At 46.9% G+C, this 17,202-nt stretch overlaps 1 protein-coding gene across 10 annotated transcripts in view; it reads right to left on the bottom strand.

Moving 5' to 3' along the window:
- LOC106587766 (C-myc promoter-binding protein) overlaps positions 1-17,202 on the bottom strand; it is a 265,908-nt gene that overhangs the window by 14,222 nt on the left and 234,484 nt on the right. For 9 of the 10 annotated variants that reach the window (XM_045709140.1, XM_045709144.1, XM_045709145.1 and 6 more), the window contains 8 exons: positions 16,815-16,973; positions 14,078-14,215; positions 12,816-13,062; positions 11,259-12,102; positions 10,841-11,039; positions 8,541-8,623; positions 8,159-8,334; positions 7,902-8,069 (listed from right to left, as the gene is read on the bottom strand). In XM_045709140.1, coding sequence (XP_045565096.1) covers positions 7,902-8,069; positions 8,159-8,334; positions 8,541-8,623; positions 10,841-11,039; positions 11,259-12,102; positions 12,816-13,062; positions 14,078-14,215; positions 16,815-16,973 — 2,014 coding nt within the window. The remainder of the gene's footprint in view (positions 1-7,901; positions 8,070-8,158; positions 8,335-8,540; positions 8,624-10,840; positions 11,040-11,258; positions 12,103-12,815; positions 13,063-14,077; positions 14,216-16,814; positions 16,974-17,202) is intronic. The other variant, XM_045709141.1, reaches the window with a different exon arrangement.

Here is a 17,202-nt window from a genome sequence, read left to right as displayed (position 1 = left end):
GAGAGAGAGAGAGAGAATACTACCACTATACTAATACTGACTAATAATCTCAGGAGACTAACTGAGAGAGAGAGAGAGAGAGAACACTACCACTATACTAATACTGACTAATAATCTCAGGAGACTAACTGAGAGAGAGAGAGAGAGAACACTACCACTATACTAATACTGACTAATAATCTCAGGAAACTAACTGAGAGAGAGAACACTACCACTATACTAATACTGACTAATAATCTCAGGAAACTAACTGAGAGAGAGAACACTACCACTATACTAATACTGATTAATAATCTCAGGAGACTAACTGAGAGAGAGAGAGAACACTACCACTATACTAATACTGACTAATAATCTCAGGAAACTAACTGAGAGAGAGAGAGAACACTACCACTATACTAATACTGACTAATAATCTCAGGAGACTAACTGAGAGAGAGAACACTACCACTATACTAATACTGACTAATAATCTCAGGAGACTAACTGAGAGAGAATACTACCACTATACTAATACTGATTAATAATCTCAGGAAACTAACAGAGAGAGAGAGAGAGAGAGAGAACACTACCACTATACTAATACTGACTAATAATCTCAGGAGACTAACTGAGAGAGAATACTACCACTATACTAATACTGACTAATAATCTCAGGAGACTAACTGAGAGAGAGAACACTACCACTATACTAATACTGATTAATAATCTCAGGAGACTAACTGAGAGAGAACACTACCACTATACTAATACTGACTAATAATCTCAGGAGACTAACTGAGAGAGAGAACACTACCACTATACTAATACTGACTAATAATCTCAGGAAACTAACTGAGAGAGAGGAGAGAGAACACTACCACTATACTAATACTGACTAATAATCTCAGGAAACTAACTGAGAGAGAGAGAGAACACTACCACTATACTAATACTGACTAATAATCTCAGGAGACTAACTGAGAGAGAACACTACCACTATACTAATACTGACTAATAATCTCAGGAGACTAACTGAGAGAGAGAACACTACCACTATACTAATACTGACTAATAATCTCAGGAAACTAACTGAGAGAGAGAGAGAGAGAGAGAACACTACCACTATACTAATACTGACTAATAATCTCAGGAGACTAACTGAGAGAGAGAGAGAGAGAGAGAACACTACCACTATACTAATACTGACTAATAATCTCAGGAAACTAACTGAGAGAGAGAGAGAGAGAGAACACTACCACTATACTAATACTGACTAATAATCTCAGGAGACTAACTGAGAGAGAGAACACTACCACTATACTAATACTGACTAATAATCTCAGGAAACTAACTGAGAGAGAACACTACCACTATACTAATACTGACTAATAATCTCAGAAAACTAACTGAGAGAGAACACTACCACTATACTAATACTGACTAATAATCTCAGGAAACTAACTGAGAGAGAGAGAGAGAGAGAGAACACTACCACTATACTAATACTGACTAATAATCTCAGGAAACTAACTGAGAGAGAGAGAGAGAGAGAACACTACCACTATACTAATACTGACTAATAATCTCAGGAAACTAACTGAGAGAGAACACTACCACTATACTAATACTGACTAATAATCTCAGGAAACTAACTGAGAGAGAGAGAGAACACTACCACTATACTAATACTGACTAATAATCTCAGGAGACTAACTGAGAGAGAGAGAGAGAGAGAGAGACACTACCACTATACTAATACTGACTAATAATCTCAGGAGACTAACTGAAAGAGAGAGAGAGAGAACACTACCACTATACTAATACTGACTAATAATCTCAGGAGACTAACTGAGAGAGAGAACACTACCACTATACTAATACTGATTAATAATCTCAGGAGACTAACTGAGAGAGAGAGAGAGAGAGAACACTACCACTATACTAATACTGACTAATAATCTCAGGAGACTAACTGAGAGAGAGAGAGAACACTACCACTATACTAATACTGACTAATAATCTCAGGAGACTAACTGGGAGAGAGAGAGAGAACACTACCACTATACTAATACTGACTAATAATCTCAGGAGACTAACTAGAGAGAGAGAGAGAGAGAGAACACTACCACTATACTAATACTGACTAATAATCTCAGGAAACTAACTGAGAGAGAGAGAGAGAGACACTACCACTATACTAATACTGATTAATAATCTCAGGAAACTAACTAGAGAGAGAGAGAGAGAGAACACTACCACTATACTAATACTGACTAATAATCTCAGGAAACTAACTGAGAGAGAGAGAGAGAGAGAACACTACCACTATACTAATACTGACTAATAATCTCAGGAGACTAACTGAGAGAGAGAGAGAGAGAGAGAGAGAGAGAGAACACTACCACTATACTAATACTGACTAATAATCTCAGGAGACTAACTGAGAGAGAGAACACTACCACTATACTAATACTGACTAATAATCTCAGGAAACTAACTGAGAGAGAGAACACTACCACTATACTAATACTGACTAATAATCTCAGGAGACTAACTGAGAGAGAGAATACTACCACTATACTAATACTGATTAATAATCTCAGGAAACTAACTGAGAGAGAGAACACTACCACTATACTAATACTGACTAATAATCTCAGGAGACTAACTGAGAGAGAGAGAGAGAGAGAGAACACTACCACTATACTAATACTGACTAATAATCTCAGGAAACTAACTGAGAGAGAGAACACTACCACTATACTAATACTGACTAATAATCTCAGGAGACTAACTGAGAGAGAGAGAGAGAGAGAACACTACCACTATACTAATACTGACTAATAATCTCAGGAGACTAACTGAGAGAGAGAACACTACCACTATACTAATACTGACTAATAATCTCAGGAGACTAACTGAGAGAGAACACTACCACTATACTAATACTGACTAATAATCTCAGGAGACTAACTGAGAGAGAGAGAGAGAGAGAACACTACCACTATACTAATACTGACTAATAATCTCAGGAGACTAACTGAGAGAGAGAGAGAGAGAGAACACTACCACTATACTAATACTGACTAATAATCTCAGGAGACTAACTGAGAGAGAGAACACTACCACTATACTAATACTGACTAATAATCTCAGGAGACTAACTGAGAGAGAACACTACCACTATACTAATACTGACTAATAATCTCAGGAAACTAACAGAGAGAGAGAACACTACCACTATACTAATACTGATTAATAATCTCAGGAGACTAACAGAGAGAGAACACTACCACTATACTAATACTGATTAATAATCTCAGGAGACTAACTGAGAGAGAGAGAGAGAGAGAACACTACCACTATACTAATACTGACTAATAATCTCAGGAAACTAACTGAGAGAGAGAGAGAGAGAGAGAACACTACCACTATACTAATACTGACTAATAATCTCAGGAAAATAACTGAGAGAGAATACTACCACTATACTAATACTGATTAATAATCTCAGGAAACTAACTGAGAGAGAGAGAGAGAGAGAGAATACTACCACTATACTAATACTGACTAATAATCTCAGGAAACTAACTGAGAGAGAGAGAGAGAGAGAGAACACTACCACTATACTAATACTGACTAATAATCTCAGGAAACTAACTGAGAGAGAGAACACTACCACTATACTAATACTGATTAATAATCTCAGGAGACTAACTGAGAGAGAGAACACTACCACTATACTAATACTGACTAATAATCTCAGGAAACTAACTGAGAGAGAGAACACTACCACTATACTAATACTGACTAATAATCTCAGGAGACTAACTGAGAGAGAGAACACTACCACTATACTAATACTGACTAATAATCTCAGGAAACTAACTGAGAGAGAACACTACCACTATACTAATACTGACTAATAATCTCAGGAGACTAACTGAGAGAGAGAGAGAGAGAGAGAACACTACCACTATACTAATACTGACTAATAATCTCAGGAAACTAACTGAGAGAGAGAACACTACCACTATACTAATACTGATTAATAATCTCAGGAAACTAACTGAGAGAGAACACTACCACTATACTAATACTGACTAATAATCTCAGGAAACTAACTGAGAGAGAGAACACTACCACTATACTAATACTGACTAATAATCTCAGGAGACTAACTGGAGAGAGAGAGAACACTACCACTATACTAATACTGACTAATAATCTCAGGAGACTAACTGAGAGAGAACACTACCACTATACTAATACTGACTAATAATCTCAGGAGACTAACTAGAGAGAGAGAGAGAGAGAGAACACTACCACTATACTAATACTGACTAATAATCTCAGGAGACTAACTGAGAGAGAGAACACTACCACTATACTAATACTGACTAATAATCTCAGGAAACTAACTGAGAGAGAGAGAGAGAGAGAGAACACTACCACTATACTAATACTGACTAATAATCTCAGGAGACTAACTGAGAGAGAGAACACTACCACTATACTAATACTGACTAATAATCTCAGGAGACTAACTGAGAGAGAACACTACCACTATACTAATACTGATTAATAATCTCAGGAAACTAACTGAGAGAGAGAACACTACCACTATACTAATACTGACTAATAATCTCAGAAAACTAACTGAGAGAGAGAGAGAGAGAGAACACTACCACTATACTAATACTGACTAATAATCTCAGGAAACTAACTGAGAGAGAGAGAGAGAGAGAACACTACCACTATACTAATACTGACTAATAATCTCAGGAGACTAACTGAGAGAGAGAGAGAACACTACCACTATACTAATACTGATTAATAATCTCAGGAAACTAACTGAGAGAGAGAACACTACCACTATACTAATACTGACTAATAATCTCAGGAGACTAACTGAGAGAGAGAACACTACCACTATACTAATACTGACTAATAATCTCAGGAGACTAACTGAGAGAGAGAACACTACCACTATACTAATACTGACTAATAATCTCAGGAAACTAACTGAGAGAGAGAGAGAGAGAGAACACTACCACTATACTAATACTGACTAATAATCTCAGGAGACTAACTGAGAGAGAGAGAACACTACCACTATACTAATACTGATTAATAATCTCAGGAGACTAACTGAGAGAGAGAGAACACTACCACTATACTAATACTGACTAATAATCTCAGGAGACTAACTGAGAGAGAGAGAGAGAGAGAACACTACCACTATACTAATACTGACTAATAATCTCAGGAGACTAACTGAGAGAGAGAGAGAACACTACCACTATACTAATACTGACTAATAATCTCAGGAGACTAACTGAGAGAGAGAGAGAACACTACCACTATACTAATACTGACTAATAATCTCAGGAGACTAACTGAGAGAGAGAGAGAGAGAACACTACCACTATACTAATACTGACTAATAATCTCAGGAGACTAACTGAGAGAGAGAGAGAGAGAGAGAACACTACCACTATACTAATACTGACTAATAATCTCAGGAGACTAACTGAGAGAGAGAGAGAACACTACCACTATACTAATACTGACTAATAATCTCAGGAAACTAACTGAGAGAGAGAGAGAACACTACCACTATACTAATACTGACTAATAATCTCAGGAAACTAACTGAGAGAGAGAGAGAGAGAACACTACCACTATACTAATACTGACTAATAATCTCAGGAGACTAACTGAGAGAGAGAATGAACACTACCACTATACTAATACTGACTAATAATCTCAGGAGACTAACTGAGAGAGAATACTAGGCTAGGGGTGGTAGACTAGGGAGACTAGGGGGTAGACTAGGGGTGGTAGGCTAGGGGTGGTAGGCTAGGGGTGGTAGACTGGGGGGGTATACTAGGGGGGGTAGACTAGGGGTGGTAGGCTAGGGGTGGTAGGCTAGGGGTGGTAGGCTAGGGGTGGTAGGCTAGAGGTGGTAGGCTAGGGGTGGTAGGCTAGGGGTGGTAGGCTAGGGGTGGTAGACTAGGGGGGGTAGACTAGGGGTGGTAGACTAGGGGGGGTAGACTGGGGGGGTTAGACTAGGGGTGGTAGACTAGGGGTGGTAGGCTAGGGGGGTAGGCTAGGGGGGTAGATTAGGGGTGGTAGGCTAGGGGGGGTAGACTAGGGGGGGTAGGCTAGAGGTGGTAGGCTAGAGGTGGTAGGCTTGAGGTGGTAGGCTATGGGTGGTAGACTAGGGGTGGTAGACTAGGGTTGGTAGACTAGGGGGGGTAGACTAGGGGGGGTAGGCTAGGGGTGGTAGGCTAGAGGTGGTAGGCTAGGGGTGGTAGGCTAGGGGTGGTAGGCTAGGGGTGGTAGGCTAGGGGTGGTAGACTAGGGGGGTAGACTAGGGGTGGTAGGCTAGAGGTGGTAGGCTAGGGGTGGTAGACTAGGGGTGGTAGACTAGGGGTGGTAGGCTAGGGGTGGTAGACTAGGGGTGGTAGGCTGGGGGGGTAGACTAGGGGTGGTAGGCTAGAGGTGGTAGGCTAGGGGTGGTAGGCTAGGGGGGGTAGACTAGGGTTTATCTGAGAGGATGGTGGTGGGACAGGGGTTGGTGCGTAGTGTGTAGTGTGCAGTGTGTAGTGTGTAGTGTGCAGTGTGTAGTGTGCAGTGTGTAGTGTGCAGTGTGTAGTGTGTAGTGTGCAGTGTGTAGTGTGCAGTGTGTAGTGCAGTGTGTAGTGTGTAGTGTATAGTGTGTAGTGTGTAGTGCAGTGTGTAGTGTGCAGTGTGTAGTGCAGTGTGTAGTGTGTAGTGTATAGTGTGTAGTGCAGTGTGTAGTGTGCAGTGTGTAGTGCAGTGTGTAGTGTGTAGTGTGTAGTGCAGTGTGTAGTGTGCAGTGTTTAGTGTGCAGTGTGTAGTGTGTAGTGTGTAGTGTGTAGTGCATAGTGTATAGTGTAGTGTGCAGTGTGTAGTGCGTAGTGTGTAGTGTATAGTGTGCAGTGTGTAGTGCAGTGTGCAGTGTGTAGTGTGTAGTGCGTAGTGTGTAGTGTAGTGTATAGTGTAGTGTGCAGTGTGTAGTGCGTAGTGTGTAGTGTATAGTGTGCAGTGTGTAGTGTGTAGTGCAGTGTGTAGTGTGTAGTGCGTAGTGTATAGTGTGTAGTGCAGTGTGTAGTGTGTAGTGTGTAGTGCGTAGTGTATAGTGTGTAGTGCAGTGTGTAGTGTATAGTGTATAGTGTAGTGTGCAGTGTGTAGTGCGTAGTGTGTAGTGTATAGTGTGCAGTGTGTAGTGTGTAGTGCAGTGTGTAGTGTGTAGTGCGTAGTGTATAGTGTGTAGTGTGTAGTGCAGTGTGTAGTGTGTAGTGTGTAGTGCGTAGTGTATAGTGTGTAGTGTGTAGTGCAGTGTGTAGTGTGTAGTGTGTAGTGCGTAGTGTATAGTGTAGTGTGTAGTGTGTAGTGCGTAGTGTATAGTGTGTAGTGCAGTGTGTAGTGTATAGTGTGTAGTGCAGTGTGTAGTGTGTAGTGTATAGTGTGTAGTGTATAGTGTGTAGTGCAGTGTGTAGTGTGTAGTGTAGTGTGCAGTGTATAGTGTGTAGTGTGTAGTGCAGTGTGTAGTGTGTAGTGTGTAGTGCGTAGTGTGTAGTGTGTAGTGCGTAGTGCAGTGTGTAGTGTGTGTGTAGTGTGTAGTGCATAGTGTATAGTGTAGTGTGCAGTGTGTAGTGCGTAGTGTGTAGTGTATAGTGTGCAGTGTGTAGTGTGTAGTGCAGTGTGTAGTGTGTAGTGTGTAGTGCGTAGTGTATAGTGTGTAGTGTGTAGTGCAGTGTGTAGTGTGTAGTGCGTAGTGTGTAGTGCGTAGTGCAGTGTGTAGTGTGTAGTGTGTAGTGCGTAGTGTATAGTGTGTAGTGTGTAGTGCAGTGTGTAGTGCGTAGTGTGTAGTGTGTAGTGCAGTGTACCTGTTGTTACCAGAGCAGCCCTCTACAGTGATCCTGGGTGAGAGAGGAGACAGGACAGTAGTGGGACAAGGTGTGGACAGAGTGGACGTCCCGGTGTCCAGACCGGTGGACACAGAGTAGGACGATGACACAGCCTCATCCGCTGACGGACTGCTCTTCAGGAAGAACCTGAAGGTGAGAGGATGAGAGGAGGAGTGGAGGTGTGGTATCAGGGGAACAGGGAGGCTGTTAAATGTCTGGGTGTGTATATAGTGTACCTCCCAGGTCCTCTCAGGTCTCTGATCTCTACATTAAGGAAAGGGAGGAAGGGGTTCCCACAGAAGGGACAGGTGGTGTTGAGGTTGGAGTCGTCAGCCGTCCATCCTGCCATGATCTCCTCGTCGTACACCAGACCGTCACATGTCTTACAGCGAGAACAGCTGGAGATCAACAGCTGGAAACACACACAGCAGAGCCAAGATGGACATCAGGTCAGCAGAGACCCCCCCCCTGGCCTGGTCGTATGAATGAGAAGTATCCTTGATACTTGATTGATGGTCCTATCTGAAAATCAGGCTATCTGTAGTGTTGGCTTCGTTTCAATGTTCCTGTGAGTTTTTCTGGTTTAGTTTGAGAGGTCTGTAAGTGTGGTGCCCTCACCTCCATGGCGTAGTTCTGGAAGACACTGGTATTGCTGGTGTAGCGAGACGAGCCCAGATCAGAGCAGTCTGGGGGAGGAAAGCCTGATGGAGAGACAGGACATACCCGGAGAAGGAGCACACCATTATCCATCAACATCTGCTATCATTGGTGTCAGCAGTAAACAGTCTCTGATGGCTAGCCGTTAGCTACGCGCTAACCCAGGACAGGGCATTTCCATGTCAGGCCTGCTGGTGCACTACTTGCACACTGGATGCTAATGAGACAGGAGAAGGGCAGAGGGTCTGAGTAGCTTGATTGAAGAGCTCCAATCAGACTTCACCTCAATCACCTCAACTGCACAAGGCATCGCCTGCTGGCCTAGTCTGGTAAGAGTCCTGTCTACCTCCCCTAGCTCTTGCCTGATCCTAGCTCCTCCCTCTCTCCTCCTCAGTGATAGGACAGTACCTGGTTGTCTGATCCTAGCTCCTCCCCCTCTCTCTCTCCTCCTCAGTGATAGGACAGTACCTGGTTGTCTGATTCTAGCTCCTCCCCCTCTCTCTCTCCTCCTCAGTGATAGGACAGTACCTGGTTGTCTGATTCTAGCTCCTCCCCCTCTCTCTCTCCTCCTCAGTGATAGGACAGTACCTGGATGTCTGATCCTAGCTCCTCCCTCTCTCTCTCTCTCTCTCCTCCTCAGTGATAGGACAGTACCTGGTTGTCTGATCCTAGCTCCTCCCTCTCTCTCCTCCTCAGTGATAGGACAGTACCTGATTGTCTGATCCTAGCTCCTCTCTCTCTCTCCTCCTCAGTGATAGGACAGTACCTGATTGTCTGATCCTAGCTCCTCCCTCTCTCTCCTCCTCAGTGATAGGACAGTACCTGGTTGTCTGATCCTAGCTCCTCCCTCTCTCCTCCTCAGTGATAGGACAGTACCTGGTTGTCTGATCCTAGCTCCTCCCTCTCTCCTCCTCAGTGATAGGACAGTACCTGGTTGTCTGATCCTAGCTCCTCCCTCTCTCTCCTCCTCAGTGATAGGACAGTACCTGGTTGTCTGATCCTAGCTCCTCCCTCTCTCTCTCTCTCCTCCTCAGTGATAGGACAGTACCTGGTTGTCTGATTCTAGCTCCTCCACCTCTCTCTCTCCTCCTCAGTGATAGGACAGTACCTGGTTGTCTGATCCTAGCTCCTCCCCCTCTCTCTCTCCTCCTCAGTGATAGGACAGTACCTGGTTGTCTGATCCTAGCTCCCTCTCTCTCTCTCTCTCCTCCTCAGTGATAGGACAGTACCTGGTTGTCTGATCCTAGCTCCTCCCTCTCTCTCTCTCTCCTCCTCAGTGATAGGACAGTACCTGGTTGTCTGATCCTAGCTCCTCCCTCTCTCTCTCTCTCCTCCTCAGTGATAGGACAGTACCTGGTTGTCTGATCCTAGCTCCTCCCTCTCTCTCTCTCTCTCTCTCTCTCTCTCTCCTCCTCAGTGATAGGACAGTACCTGGTTGTCTGATCCTAGCTCCTCCCTCTCTCTCTCTCTCTCTCTCTCTCTCTCTCTCTCCTCCTCAGTGATAGGACAGTACCTGGATGTCTGATCCTAGCTCCTCCCTCTCTCTCTCTCTCCTCCTCAGTGATAGGACAGTACCTGATTGTCTGATCCTAGCTCCTCCCTCTCTCTCCTCCTCAGTGATAGGACAGTACCTGATTGTCTGATCCTAGCTCCTCCCTCTCTCTCCTCCTCAGTGATAGGACAGTACCTGATTGTCTGATCCTAGCTCCTCCCTCTCTCTCCTCCTCAGTGATAGGACAGTACCTGATTGTCTGATCCTAGCTCCTCCCTCTCTCTCCTCCTCAGTGATAGGACAGTACCTGGTTGTCTGATCCTAGCTCCTCCCTCTCTCTCTCTCTCCTCCTCAGTGATAGGACAGTACCTGGTTGTCTGATCCTAGCTCCTCCCTCTCTCTCTCTCTCTCTCTCTCTCTCTCTCTCCTCCTCAGTGATAGGACAGTACCTGGTTGTCTGATCCTAGCTCCTCCCTCTCTCTCTCTCTCTCTCTCTCTCTCTCTCTCTCCTCCTCAGTGATAGGACAGTACCTGGATGTCTGATCCTAGCTCCTCCCTCTCTCTCTCTCTCCTCCTCAGTGATAGGACAGTACCTGATTGTCTGATCCTAGCTCCTCCCTCTCTCTCCTCCTCAGTGATAGGACAGTACCTGATTGTCTGATCCTAGCTCCTCCCTCTCTCTCCTCCTCAGTGATAGGACAGTACCTGATTGTCTGATCCTAGCTCCTCTCTCTCTCTCCTCCTCAGTGATAGGGCAGAAATATGTTACCTGTCTGTCCGTGTGTGGGACTGTCCAGTCTGCTCCTCAGGGGACTGCGTCTGGATGGACTTCTCCTTGGGCTCCTACGGGGCCCGGGGCCATTTCTCTGAGGGGAGATGATGGAGCCCTCCTCATCCACATCCAACAGGGAGGAGCAGTCAGGGTCCATGCCCAGAGAGGACACACTCAGACGGTCACAGTTACCATCCTGGAGGGGGTGGACAGGGGACACAATGGAGGTTCAGGAACAAAATAAATGCTGCTGCAATGTGTTTGAGAATCTGAGAGGCACCTAGCTGCATTAGGTAGTGGGGTGTGGACACATAATATTACATAATATTACAAAATATATTCTGCCATTCAGAAATGTGTTATTTTGACTGACGCACCAGTAGAACACCCTCCATTGACAAACCGATGAGCGTACCTTGGTAGGCATGGTGTAGGAGGTGGCCAGGCGAGAGTACCACCGACTAGCCTTCTCTGCCACACCTTTCCCTGCCGAGAACATGCTGCTCTTAAACACATCCAGGGTGGGGGTGAGGAGCTGGTCCAGGGCGAAGGAGGAGGAGGACAGAGAGGGGGACAGCAAACCCAGGTCCCTGTCTCTCTCCCTCTCCCGGTAGGGGCTGGGCTGTGGGCTGGGGGTGGAGCGGGGACAGGGGGGTGAGGACCAGAGCCTCTGTCTGGCAGGCTGGGAGTGCGAGGGGGAGTGCTGGGTCCTGGAGCGAGGTAATCCTCCTGTCCTGAGAGGGGAGGTATGGGGGAGACTGGCCCGTCGAGGGGTGGTGATGAGTGGGGGAGGAGGGTGGAAGAACAGGGGACTGGAAGGGTCCTGGAGGTCCATACTGGGGGTCCGGCTGTTCAGAGGAGAACCCATATGGTTCATGTACATCTCTATCTCCCTAGCCAGGTGGTCCTGGCGCCGGCCCGTAGGGGTCGCGACCCCATCCATCTCTACTTCCAGGTCGTCCTCTCTGTCCCCCTGGGACTTGGACTCGGCCACCAGGAGGGACAGCGGGTCGAAGCCTGTCTCGATCCCCGTTCGTTTAACGGTGCCCCGCGAGGCTGAGGCCACACCCACACCTCCATAGCTGGCTCTGCGTTGCACCGTCCTCTTCCGTGATTGGCTGGTTTTAGCAACGCTCTCTGTGGTTGGTCCGTCCAGATCTAGGTCCTCCAGATCAAAGATGGCGTCTGTGTTATTCTTGTCCTCGTCACTCCAGTCCCTCTCCTCTCCGTCTTCAGGGCTGTCTCTACGTCTGCAGCGCCTGATGGAGAAATGAATAGATCACATTTAAAATAAAAAAAATGATAAAAATACATTTTGATATTCATAATTTACTGATCCCAAAGGGGATATTTACTTTCAGAAGCATAAACATAAAGAAAGCAACAGAGAGGAGAACATCAGGTCTATGACCTCCCTCTACCTTTATTAATACAGGTTACTACCACTGAGATCAAATCTCTTTCACAAGATGTCAGCAGGTCTATGACCTCCCTCTACCTTTATTAATACAGGTTACTACCACTGAGATCAAATCTCTTTCACAAGATGTCAGCAGGTCTATGACCTCCCTCTACCTTTATTAATACAGGTTACTACCACTGAGATCAAATCTCTTTCACAAGATGTCAGCAGGTCTATGACCTCCCTCTACCTTTATTAATACAGGTTACTACCACTGAGATCAAATCTCTTTCACAAGATGTCAGCAGGTCTATGACCTCCCTCTACCTTTATTAATACAGGTTACTACCACTGAGATCAAATCTCTTTCACAAGATGTCAGCAGGTCTATGACCTCCCTCTACCTTTATTAATACAGGTTACTACCACTGAGATCAAATCTCTTTCACAAGATGTCAGCAGGTCTATGACCTCCCTCTACCTTTATTAATACAGGTTACTACCACTGAGATCAAATCTCTTTCACAAGATGTCAGCAAGTCAGTAATGTTCCACATCATTGATATTCACCTGGTTTTACCCCCCGCCGCTCCAACCCCCTCTGGCCCTCCCAGGACTAACCACCGCGGCCTGTTGGTCTGGCTGAAGCTAGTCCCCTGGAGGATCTTGGTGTCGGCCCCCAGGTTCTCTGCTATCCTGGCTGGGTCAGTCTCTCCCTGGTGCAGTCCCAGACCCAACACCGGAGTGCCACTGCTACCACTGACAACCCTGTTCTCTCCACTCAGTCTGCACCCTCGCACACCCTGCCAGTCATGGCCTGGAGAGGAGAGGAGGGGAGAGCAGGTGAAGAGGGGAGAGGTTAGGAAAGGAGAGGAGGGGAGAGAGGAGGGAAGAGGAGGTGAGAGGAGAGGAGAGGAGAGGAGAGGAGAAGAGAGGAGAGGAGAGAGGAGGAGAGAGGAGAGGAGGGGAGAGTATAGGAAAGGAGATGAGAGGAGGTGAGAGGGGAGAGGAGGTCAAGAGGGGAGAGGAGAGGAGAGGAGAGGAGAGGAGAGGAGAGGAGAGGAGAGGAGAGGAGAGGAGGAGAGAGGAGGAGAGAGGGGAGAGGAGGTGAAGAGGGGAGAGGATAGGAAAGGAGAGGAGATGAGGAGAGAGGAGGGGAGAGGAGGTGAGAGGATTGGAGAGGAGAGGAGGTGAAGAGGGGAGAGGATAGGAAAGGAGAGGAGGGGAGATAAGGAGAGAGGAGGGGAGAGGAGGGGAGAGGAGGTGAGAGGATTGGAGAGGAGAGGAGGTGAAGAGGGGAGAGGATAGGAAAGGAGAGGAGGGGAGATGAGGAGAGAGGAGGGGAGAGGAGGGGAGAGGAGGTGAGAGGATTGGAGAGGAGGTGAGAAGATAGTTTATTATCTCTCTATTTGTCATGGTCCTTTGAGCAGGAAAGAAACAATTCTCCTGAAACATGACATTTTCTACACAACACACAGTAAACTGAGTAAAGCATATCTACTATACAGTACAGATTGAGACATCACAAGACATAATGTCAAGACAGACACAACTAGACAATCAATACAAGTCTAAATCACTAGGTGAGTTGTGATGGATAGTTCCAGCTGGCTCACAGCCATCACCTACCATCCAGTACAGATATAGAGACATATAAACAAGGCCCAATGTCAAGACAGACACAACTAGACAGGAAATAGTTCTGGGTGATAGATACAGCTGATTCACATCCTCCAGCCCTGCACTACAGAGACATCCAATACATCATGGAAGACAGACAGACAGTAAACAGACAATAGATAGATAAGTTATGGATTATAGTTATGGCTCACCTCCTCCTCCTCCTCCTCCTCCTCCACTACTCCCACCTCCCTCCTCAAGGGTACTGAGATGTCTCCTCCTCAGACTGTTGGTCTCAACCACACCTATCTCATTCAGAGAGGAGCTCAACAGGAGACCTGCTACATGGTCTGGAGAGAGGAGGGGGAGAAGAGAGAGGGAGGGGGAGAGGGAGGGAGGGAGGGAGGGGGAGAGAAGAGAGAGGGAGGGGGAGAGGGGGGGAGAAGAGAGAGGGAGGGGGAGAGACAGGGAGAGGAGAAGAGAGAGGGAGGGGGAGGGAGGGAGGGGGAGAGAAGAGAGAGGGAGGGGGAGAGGAGGGGGAGAAGAGAGAGGGAGGGGGAGAGGGAGGGAGGGAGGGGGAGAGAAGAGAGAGGGAGGGGGAGAGGAGGGGGGAGAAGAGAGAGGGAGGGGGAGAGGAGGGAGGGGGAGAGACAGGGAGAGGAGAAGAGAGAGGGAGGGAGGGGGAGAGGGAGGAGGGGAGAAGAGAAAGGGAGGGGAGAGGGAGGGAGGGGGAGAGAAGAGAGAGGAGAAGAGACAGGAAGGGGGGGGGAGAAGAGAGGAGGGGGAGGTGAGGGAGGGAGGGAGGGAGAGAGGAGAGAGAAGGAGAGGGGGAGGGAGAGTTACGAGAGAGGGAAGTAGGGATGAAGGGAGGGGGGAGGGAGGAATGGACAAACAGAATGACAGAGAGGGAGAGAAAGAGAGGGGAGGGAGGGAGGGAGGGAGAGAGGGAGGGAGGGAGGGAGGGAGGGAGAGAGGGAGGGAGGGAGGGAGGGAGAGAGGGAGGGAGGGAGGGGAGGGAGGGAGACAGACAGACAGAGAGAATCAGTGAGTATGTTTACAGTCACTAATAGTTTGGTATTACATGGATCATGGCAGTAGGCAGTTTGTGCAAAATTCATGTAAACACTTTCCTCTGTTTATCTTAAATCGGCGTAAGGTAAAAATCAAAGTAAGCATATGCCGTTTTCTGAGCAATCTTTCAAATTATTAGGACGTGTAAACACCTTAATCGGCGTTCCAGTGGTGTATTTGATCTGCACCTGTGCTGGGCACCAGCCGAGAGCCTCCCTCTTTAGTGAAGTGAGTTCAGAACAACTGAATATATGGGTTTTAGAAATAGTTCTCACATACAAACTTTATAACATGTTTGCTGTGGTAGAATGTTAATTTAGACTGGTGATGTTCTGCATTTATCAGAGAGACATCAGGTAGCCTTTTCAGATGTCTCCATGGAAACAGAGTTATTATTATTAGGGAAATCCTTCTTCTTACAAAGCATGTAAACGTTTTAATCAAACTATTATATTAATCTGACTATCCACAATAATCACATTATAGTGTGCATTTTACCGTACTCAGTGTTACACCAATAGTCAAATGTACCTGTGCTGGTTGACCCGTGGGTTCACAGGCTGCATCGTCATAGGGACAGTTAGTTCCAGGTATTTACCGGTGCTGGTTGACCCGTGGGCTCACAGGCTGCATCGTCATAGGGACAGTTAGTTCCAGGTATTTACCTGTGCTGGTTGACCCGTGGGCTCACAGGCTGCATCGTCATAGGGACAGTTAGTTCCAGGTATTTACCTGTGCTGGTTGACCCGTGGGTTCACAGGCTGCATCGTCATAGGGACAGTTAGTTCCAGGTATTTACCTGTGCTGGTTGACCCCGTGGGTTCACAGGCTGCATCGTCATAGGGACAGTTAGTTCCAGGTATTTACCTGTGCTGGTTGACCCGTGGGCTCACAGGCTGCATCGTCATAGGGACAGTTAGTTCCAGGTATTTACCTGTGCTGGTTACCCCGTGGGTTCACAGGCTGCATCGTCATAGGGACAGTTAGTTCCAGGTATTTACCTGTGCTGGTTGACCCGTGGGCTCACAGGCTGCATCGTCATAGGGACAGTTAGTTCCAGGTATTTACCGGTGCTGGTTGACCCGTGGGCTCACAGGCTGCATCGTCATAGGGACAGTTAGTTCCAGGTATTTACCTGTGCTGGTTGACCCTTGGGCTCACAGGCTGCATCGTCATAGGGACAGTTAGTTCCAGGTATTTACCTGTGCTGGTTGACCCGTGGGCTCACAGGCTGCATCGTCATAGGGACAGTTAGTTCCAGGTATTTACCTGTGCTGGTTGACCCCGTGGGCTCACAGGCTGCATCGTCATAGGGACAGTTAGTTCCAGGTATTTACCTGTGCTGGTTGACCCAGTGGGTTCACAGGCTGCATCGTCATAGGGACAGTTAGTTCCAGGTATTTACCTGTTCTGGTTGACCCCGTGGGCTCACAGGCTGCATCGTCATAGGGACAGTTAGTTCCAGGTATTTACCTGTGCTGGTTGACCCGTGGGCTCACAGGCTGCATCGTCATAGGGACAGTTAGTTCCAGGTATTTACCTGTGCTGGTTGACCCGTGGGCTCACAGGCTGCATCGTCATAGGGACAGTTAGTTCCAGGTATTTACCTGTGCTGGTTGACCCCGTGGGCTCACAGGCTGCATCGTCATAGGGACAGTTAGTTCCAGGTATTTACCGGTGCTGGTTGACCCGTGGGCTCACAGGCTGCATCGTCATAGGGACAGTTAGTTCCAGGTATTTACCTGTGCTGGTTGACCCCTTGGGCTCACAGGCTGCATCGTCATAGGGACAGTTAGTTCCAGGTATTTACCTGTGCTGGTTGACCCCTTGGGCTCACAGGCTGCATCGTCATAGGGACAGTTAGTTCCAGGTATTTACCTGTGCTGGTTGACCCCTTGGGCTCACAGGCTGCATCGTCATAGGGATAGTTGCCGCGGACGATGCCGGAATTATGCCGCTTGAATGGACCGTTGACCTCTGGGAAGTCCTGTTGGGGGAGACCGTCTCCACTGCCCTTAGCACTCTCTGTCTCCGACACTGGACGGACACGGACACGGACACGGACACACACACACACACACACACACACACACACACACACACACACACACACACACACACACACACACACACACACACACACACAATTAGTACAACCACACAATCAAATACGTCTGAGAAAAGAACATCAAAAAATGTACATGCATCAAGTCATCAAGCCTTTAATGTTGAGATAACAGATCAGATTTACTATATAGACCTGAAT

This window comes from Salmo salar, chromosome ssa26, assembly GCF_905237065.1.
Source record: "Salmo salar chromosome ssa26, Ssal_v3.1, whole genome shotgun sequence".
Classification (NCBI taxonomy): domain Eukaryota; kingdom Metazoa; phylum Chordata; class Actinopteri; order Salmoniformes; family Salmonidae; genus Salmo; species Salmo salar.
The sequence above is the reverse complement of the archived record's forward strand: the minus strand, read 5'-3'. Positions and strand labels throughout refer to the sequence as shown.